This window comes from Lipotes vexillifer, unplaced genomic scaffold, assembly GCF_000442215.2.
Source record: "Lipotes vexillifer unplaced genomic scaffold, Lipotes_vexillifer_v1.1 scaffold450, whole genome shotgun sequence".
Classification (NCBI taxonomy): domain Eukaryota; kingdom Metazoa; phylum Chordata; class Mammalia; order Artiodactyla; family Lipotidae; genus Lipotes; species Lipotes vexillifer.
In genome coordinates this window covers 599641-608130 of record NW_006794180.1, presented here as the reverse complement: position 1 = coordinate 608130, position 8490 = coordinate 599641, and the positions used below count along the sequence as shown (strand labels likewise).

General features: G+C 38.6%; 1 protein-coding gene across 2 annotated transcripts in view; it reads left to right on the top strand.

The window, feature by feature from the left end:
• Positions 1-8490, top strand: part of RELN (reelin) — a 519560-nt gene that overhangs the window by 390724 nt on the left and 120346 nt on the right. For both annotated transcript variants that reach the window (XM_007467058.1, XM_007467059.1), the window contains exons 22-24: positions 502-614; positions 7181-7318; positions 8187-8373. In XM_007467058.1, the coding sequence (XP_007467120.1) occupies positions 502-614; positions 7181-7318; positions 8187-8373 (438 nt within the window). The remainder of the gene's footprint in view (positions 1-501; positions 615-7180; positions 7319-8186; positions 8374-8490) is intronic.

The window sequence follows — 8490 nt, the reverse complement described above, 5'->3', positions numbered from 1 at the left end:
CTTTCCCTATAGCATGTCTTCATCTGTTCTTTTCTAAGTCTCTTCACCTGCAGGTAGATCATATTAAGAATATGGTATCTCTTGTTTTAAAAAATAAAAAAGAAATACATAATTCCAGTTCCTTGGAATAAAATGTACCTCTTTATATATACATACTGGTGGTCTGATATTGCAATAAATGCATAAATACGTAGTGCATAGGATAATTTTACCAAATGCCAATGTTATGCTAACAGGCCAAAAAATGGATCCTAATCCATTTTCTGTTTTTCCATGTGAGAATTGGAAGACATTTAATTCCACTGTGGGATCTCATTTAAATTATTTCCCAAATATTTTAGCTTCACAGAAGGACAAATTATAGATTGCATTCATGTTGCAAATGGTTAAGATTGTAACATTAGACTTCTCCAATGTCTTTTTCACTTGCGTTGAGAGAGTAAACATATTGCCCTGGAGGAAACAGAAGCTGAGTTGAATTTTTGCATGATTCTCTTTTAGGAATGCCTTCCAAGTATGCCGAGTTGTCAGGAATTTACATCAGCAAGTATTTACCATGCCAGTGAGTTCACACAGTGGAAAAGAGTCATAGTGCTGCTTCCCCAGAAAACTTGGTGAGAGATGACATCTTCAGATATGGCTGCTGTCACTTTAACTTTTCTATCTCTTTTAGCATGACGCATATGAAGAAGAATTAAGCACAAGGTGGCAAGACGCATTCTTTTTTTTCAGCATCAAAAGATCTTTCTTTTATACCTAGGATATTTGAAAAATAGAGCCAATGAAAGTTTGGTTTCCAAACTGTCCTGGCTTTTTCTCATCTCCCTTTTGCCTCAACTTTTCTGTTTATGGGAAAATTCAATGAGCCAGTTCCTTTGGGTTTGACATATAAAAGAGAATGATACAGGGCTTCCCTGGTGGCGTAGTTTGAGAGTGCCAATGAGCCAGTTCCTTTGGGTTTGACATATAAAAGAGAATGATACAGGGCTTCCCTGGTGGCGTAGTGGTTGAGAGTGCACCTGCCGATGCAGGGGACACGGGTTCGTGCCCCGGTCCGGGAGGATCCCACATGCCGCGGAGCGGCTGGGCCCGTGAGCCATGGCCGCTGAGCCTGCGCGTCTAGAGCCTGTGCTCTGCAACGGGAGAGGCCACAGCAGTGAGAGGTCTGCGTACTGCAAAAAAATTAAAAAGAGAATGATACAGGAATCTAAAAACTCCTATGTCAAGACAGTTTGGATTGCAAGGCTGTTTTCTTGGTTCAAAGCCCTTCTTTTTCTTTTAAAAACTTAATATACACTATTTTTCTCTATTCACATCCTTTCAATAACAATGGAAATCATCCCCAGGAAGCAGAAGCCTCAGTAACTAGGGAGAAAGTTAAACATTTGATAATATGAAAGAGAAAAGCACATTTTCCCCAAATGTTACATTGTTTCACGTTAGACTGATCACTCTGAGGCCTGTGTGAGGAATAGATTGTAGGATAAAGAGTGAAACAGGGAGACCAGTTCCAGCGGGGAGTGGGGAGGTCCAGGCATTAGATGTTTAGGTGGCTTGGAGTATGATAGTAACAACGTGGAAAGAGACATCTTTTATGAAATGTATTTTAATCAAATAGGGATTGTTGATGGACCAGATGGGGGCTGAGGTAGAAATGGAAGAATCAAAATCAGTTTCTAAAATCTGGGCCTAGGAACATTGTTGGACGGTAATACCACTGACTGAGATGGGACGGATTGGAGGAGTGGATTTAGGGCAGAGAATTAAGAGACATAGTGCTTTTTAGGTTTTGTAATGTGAAGTTTGAGATACTTATCTACTCAAGCAGAAATGTCAAGAAGCCAATTGGACTTATGAATCTGGAGCTCAGAAAAGAGGTTTGGGTTGAAAAGTTAAATAATATGAGTCCTATTTAAACCCTGGGATAGGACGAGCTTGCCCAGGAAACCTTTGACTAGAAATTAGAAGGGCTGAATTCTCAGTATATCTCTACTGATTGACTACATGCTTTAGCCATTTAATCTCTTCAAACGTGACTCCTTATGTGTATGATGAAGAGGTTGAACTAGACAATCTTAAAAGGTCCCTGGCAGTTCTGGAATTCTAAGATTCTGTGATTTGTGTAGCAGAAAAAGCATAAAAGAGACAAAAATTATATTTTTCTGTGGTATCTGCCTTCCAAGACCCCTTTTGTAAAGAAAATTACTAAATCAACCCTTCTCAGACTATTTTATGTAAGTTAGGCTGTACAAAAAAACAATTGGTTAGATAACTACCTAGAATTATTATTATACCTCCTTTAGTTGAAGATTTTTTTTTTCTTTTTTTTTTTAGCCAAAAAAGGAAAGAAAGGAAGACATAAATTGAAAGCAAGAAGGAGAAAGAGAGAGGAAGAGAGGGAGGGAAGAAAGGAAGGAAAAAAGGAAAGGAGGAAGGGAGAAAGGAAAGAAAATTGAAAGAGAGGAAGAAAGGGGGGAGGACGGGGGAGAGGGAGGGAGGGAGGGAGGGAGCGAGGAAGGAAGGAAAGAAAGTTGAAAGAGAGAGGAAGAAAGCGGGGAGGACGGGGGAAAGGGAGAAAAAGTAGAAAAAATAATTAGTAGAAGTAGAAAGAAAGAAAGAAAGGAGTGGGGGAGGGAGGGAGGGAGCAAGGAAGGAAGGGCTAGTTGAAGATTGAATTACTACATTATAGAAGAATGCCTCCTTGATTATTTTTAAGGATTCATCATTATGTCGGTTGGAACAAAATGCTTGAAATTTGATTTCCAAAGATTTTTTTTATATCCAACTGTGAGCCATTTCCTGGATACTCTATTAATGCTTTGTATAACAAGTTGCTACTTTTTCTAACATCCTACTTTTTTATATCTACTGCTGGGAATATAATCAGGATTTTTATTTAATTTCAATGATATTCCAAGCATATCTATCAAGGTTATAAAAAGCGACACATCAAACAATTGAAATACTGATCATACTTGGTGCAAAGCTACTGAGCTTCTTTTATTTAATTTGCCCCCATTATTTTGCCATTAAGTATATTACCCTCATTATTTAAAAAACACTGATTTTTATTCATTGACATGTGGGGTACAATTTCAAAATTATGATGACAAGATAATACTGATAGTGTATTTTAGAGATATCCTTTTGTTCCCAGAAAAGTTTTAAATTATTATTCTTAATTAATATAGTTTAGGCAATATCCAAAAAGTATCGTTCTTTATCGAAAAAGCCTTTGCAGGTTATCTTACACTGAGATTGTATGTAGCATTATTATTTTCTTAGCTTAAAAGATAGGGCTTCCCTGGTGGTGCAGTGGTTGAGAGTCCGCCTGCCGATGCAGGGGACATGGGTTTGTGCCCCGGTCCGGGAGGCTCTGCAACAGGAGAGGCCACAGCGGTGAGAGGCCTGTGTACCGCAAAAAAAGAAAAAAAAAAAATAGTACCACTGGGTTGAAAGTTTTAGTATAGTAAGAAAAGGTCTGGTTCTTGTCAATGTTTATTCAGCACTTGAGAGGAAATATATTGATCCTTAAACTCTTTAGTTTTAACACAGAGCCTGTCATGTTGTAGGGGTGCTCATTAAATGTTGGGAAATTAAATAAATTGCAATTCAGTGTGCCTTGATGAACTAAAGAGATATTTTATTACAAACCATCTCTTTTTACAAACTGAAAAAAAAAATCTACTAGATCATTCCTCTGACAATTTGCCTATAAGTACATGTAGGTAAATAATTGAATTCTACTTTTCCAGATTTCCCTCAAAGCCCTGGGTAAAGAAAGTAAAAATATTTCTTAAAAACAAACCACCTGATAGGATATTTATTTTAACATTTCTACTGACTAATACGTAAGCTAAACATTATTGCTATAGTATTTCAAAAAAATAGTGTTCAACTGGTTATTATCATTGTTTTTAGATCTGTAATGCTTTAAAGCTCTGCTATAAAGATAAAGTACATTTATTGTCTTTGGCATTCTTGATAACTTTATTATATGCATTTCAAACTTGCAAACTGCATGTTTTTCCCAAGCATTGGGGCAAGGAAGTACAGTTTAGTGTGAAGCAATATTCCTTTCGGTGAATCTTTCTTCTGCTGTTTTGATTGTCCAGCGTATGCAACTGTAAATTGAACGTAGACAAGCAAGTGTGGTCTGCACTGTCAAAGATCTGTTAACTTTAGAAGATAATGCTAGATAGGACAACTTAGAGTGGAATATTGAATATGTATACACCTGCTCAAAGAAATTATTTTGTATATGAACTGAACATTTGTTACCCAGTGAAAATTAATTTTGTTTTTGTGAGAGACATTTACATAAGAACAGGGCCTAATGAGACCCAAACAGCTGTCAGTTGCTGACTTCATGAACAAATCAACACCTAATGACTGAATGAGTTTCAGGATATTTGGGTAAATGTAATTACAGTCACTCTGAAGGTAGAAAATACAATTTAGCCAGCCTTCATTTACCTTGATTCCTCAGTTACCTAACTATCGAGAGATGACTCAATAGTATTTTATTTCAGTCTAGAAGTTTATAAGAGGAAAAAAATCAAATAAAGAAAAGACTGTCAAGTTTTGTTGCCTTTGAGAATCCATAGTTTGAATTTTAAATGTAGGTCAACTTCATTTCATGATCCACACAGCAGTAGTGCTATTTCCAGACTCAATCCAAAGTACACAAGGTTTTCCTCCTAAGAATACTTAGTTTTGAGAGAGAGACAGAGGCAGGGAGAAAGAGGAAGGGAGAGAGAGAAAGAGAAAATTGGCAAATTAAATATTTGTATTGAGGACGATATTTAGCAGTGATGCAGCTGCAAATCAGTGAGATCACACCTTGTGTTCTCACATGTGACCAGCTGGAGATTGCTCACACAACTAATTTTTTCTCACTAAAAACGAAACCAATATTCAACCTCTTTTGCTTTCTTTTCTGTTAATTAACATCAGTACATGAAACTGTGGATTGTCACTTTAAATGGAATAATTCACTTTTTAAGCTTTTTATCTTAAGGAAATATCTTTTCAAGAGTTCATAGGTACGTGTAAGGATTAATTCACTTATAAAAAGAATTTGGAGAGTGTTTACATGTGACTGTTTAGAAGCATAAATAAACTGAGAAATCTAGGTCAGGTTCTGAAACCCTCCAACCCCATTTTAATGTTTGAAACATCAAAACTTCAAAATAATGTATGCCATGGGTTTCATGTAAGCATGTGACTCTAAAGAAAATAAACTATCACCTTGGTCAACAAACCGCCAGAGCAATCATTAAATTTTTGAGCTGGAAGGGATCTTAGAAATCAGATTGCCCAATCTATTTATTTGAGAGGTGAGGAACTAGAAGCCCCTGAAGGCTTAAATTTTCCACTAAAGATCACACAGCTGATAAATTGCAGAGCCAGGGTCCTGGGGGATGGGTCACCTGACTCCTAGCACTTTCTTCATACTGTTACCTGCAGAAGTCAGAAACAGGCTGCCCTTTCCTGGCCTTGTCCCTCCACTCATCGGGCTCATTTTTTAGCAGACTATTTTTGTACACTTACTTTATTCTGTTCCTGTGCAAACTACTGAGACAAAAACATATCCCTGGCCCCAAAGGAGTTCACAGTCTAGATATCTGTGACCCTAGACTTGACTCAGATTGTAATCAATCTTAAAAGAAATATAGTCATCTCTCCTTTAAATGACAGTGGTGCATGCGTCTTAATTTATTTGTTTTCTGTGGGGCTCTAAGATAATGTACCTACCTTTATAGTAGGCTTTTCTAAAAAACATTTCTTAATGGGACTGTGAAAATTGTGATGGCTGTTAGATTACAAATATAAACTTACCATAGAAGAGGTGCATCTGTCTCATTGTATGTACCATGAAGAACACTGATATCCCGCTAACCTGTGTCTACTGAATTCACCTCGGTGAATCCTGGAATCATCCTACTTGGAATAAAAATGCAACCTATTAGCCACAGATCGTTAGTAAAATAAACAGTAAAGGCTTAGTCTGGATTTTAACAGCCTGTTATGTACTTAGGGAGTATTCAATATGTGGGTAATTGATGCAGTAGACTTTTATGGATCATTCAGAGCCATTAAGATCAAGTGTTTCTGTAGATAGTGTACTTGGGGAGGGTTTAATTAATGGAACTGAGCATGCACATTAATTCTGCAAATTCTTTTTGTTTTCTTTTTTTTTTTGCGCTTTGACCAGAAAGAACTAATCATGGATCCCTGAAAGTTCCTAGAGGTGAAAAGTATAATGTGATTTTAAAAGAATTATTTTATGGTAGTCAGTGAGTGAAAACCTTCCAGGCATTGCTCTCAAAACATCCCCTCCGGGCTTCCCTGGTGGCGCAGTGGTTGAGAGTCCGCCTGCCGATGCAGGGGACACGGGTTCATGCCCCGTTCCGGGAGGATCCCGCGTGCCGCGGAGCGGCTGGGCCCGTGGGCCATGGCAGCTGGGCCTGCGCGTCCGGAGCCTGTGCTCCGCAACGGGAGAGGCCACGACAATCCCCTCCTTTAGACTTTATATGTAGTTTAGATGAATCAGGGTCCCAAGTGTTTCTCTATGTGTAATGGACTGTTTTAAAGTTTTTATCCCCACTTAACATCAGCTTGTCCGTGAAACCTAAGCAAGTTAATGTTTCAGAAATAAGAAGCAGGATTTAGCACCCAGATGTTCTTACTTGTAAAATAGTACATTGTAGCCCATCCCCTCAACCCCAAAACAATACCTCCAAACAAAACTTTTGTTTTATATTGAGAGCTAACTGGAAGTCTTCCAATAACTACTGATACGTTTATTTTAAGAAACTGCATTACTCTAAGTTAAACACTGCGCATTTTCATCTGTGAAAGACAGTTTCTTACAAATTTTTATTTTTAAAAAATATCGTTTTACTTCCTTTTCCGCGCGTCAAATCCCTGTGCAACAACAACAAAAATCTGATATTGTGTTTTTCTTTAAAATACAAATTTATTAATTAAATTTAGTCTCAAATAAATTAAGATTGAGGTATATACAAAATAAGCTTTCCTTCATGGTGGATGATTAGCAGCTAAATGCAAGTTCCAGAGAGTTCATTCTCTGAAGGATTTTGAGCTCCAGCGTTCTTTGTCTATACGATCGCATGTCAGTTAAAATACTGTTTTTGTTACTGTGCCTTGTTTCTAGGTCCAGCGCCACCCGCTTCCGCTGGAGTCAGAGCTATTACACTGCCCAAGACGAGTGGGCGTTAGACAGCATTTACATTGGGCAGCAGTGCCCAAACATGTGCAGTGGGCACGGCTCCTGCGACCACGGCGTGTGCAGGTACGTGCGTCAGGAGGCCTGGTTGACTCTGCTTTTCCGGGTGTGTGTTTATAGCCATATCACAGCAGCTGTCATCAGTTATAGGGATCACCTGATAAATAATGAGATCGCCAAAGGAAAACGATCCTCCTTTCTGTCTTTATTTTAGATGTAAAAGATATTGTTGTATTTCAATAAGTATAAAGCCATAGATTGTAAACCTTAAAATGTAACCTCCTGGGTTTAAATTTCAGAGTTTATCAATTAGCCCCAAAGTCCTCTTTGTTAGTTAACAGAGCCTTGCTATTGCTTCCCCCTTCCTTCCCTTGATAGTCTTAAAGCCCTAGTCAAACAGCTGCTACACGCTTTCCTACAGAACTTCGCCAGAAGCTCAAGGTTGTGTACAGTGGGAGATGGTGATTATCGCTAATGAGGATGAGATAGCAACACACTTGAATACTTAAAGACTCTAAAAGAGACATAATCTAATCAGAAAGAGGAACTATAAAACACGGCCACAATTAAATGTTGCGTGAGCAGACAAACATTTATATGTGACCTTTTAAGCCTACGGGAAGATCTCACGATCCTTCCCCTCCCCCCATCACACGTGTGCACACATGCCTGTATCCTTCCTCATTACTACTTGATGCCTCATCTCTACTGTTACAGCACTATTTGTTTTAAGAATGGATTCTATCCCTTTTTTCCCCCTTGTGCAAAACTGAAGGTTGCGACCACCATATTCAAAGATTACACTGTAGAGAAAAGTCTAGTACAGATGCTAATACCCGAACAAAAGTGACATATAGGAAATGTTGCAGGTCAGATGGCTGTGGCATTCACACAGGAGTCCATCACTTGTTCACTCGGCCCTCCTCTCTCATAGGTGTGACCAGGGATACCAAGGCACTGAGTGCCACCCAGAAGCTGCCCTTCCTTCCACGATCATGTCAGACTTTGAGAACCCAAATACTTGGGAGTCTGACTGGCAGGAAGTTATTGGAGGAGAAATTGTAAAACCAGAAGAAGGGTGTGGAGTCATCTCTTCTGGATCATCTCTGTATTTCAGCAAGGTAGGACTAAGAGCTGGGAGTAAGTGATCAGGACGGTGGCTATTTCAATATGTGACTGATGTTGGAGCCGTCTGAACTCAGAAGGTACAAGTATGACGCAGTTTTATTTTTCCCTAC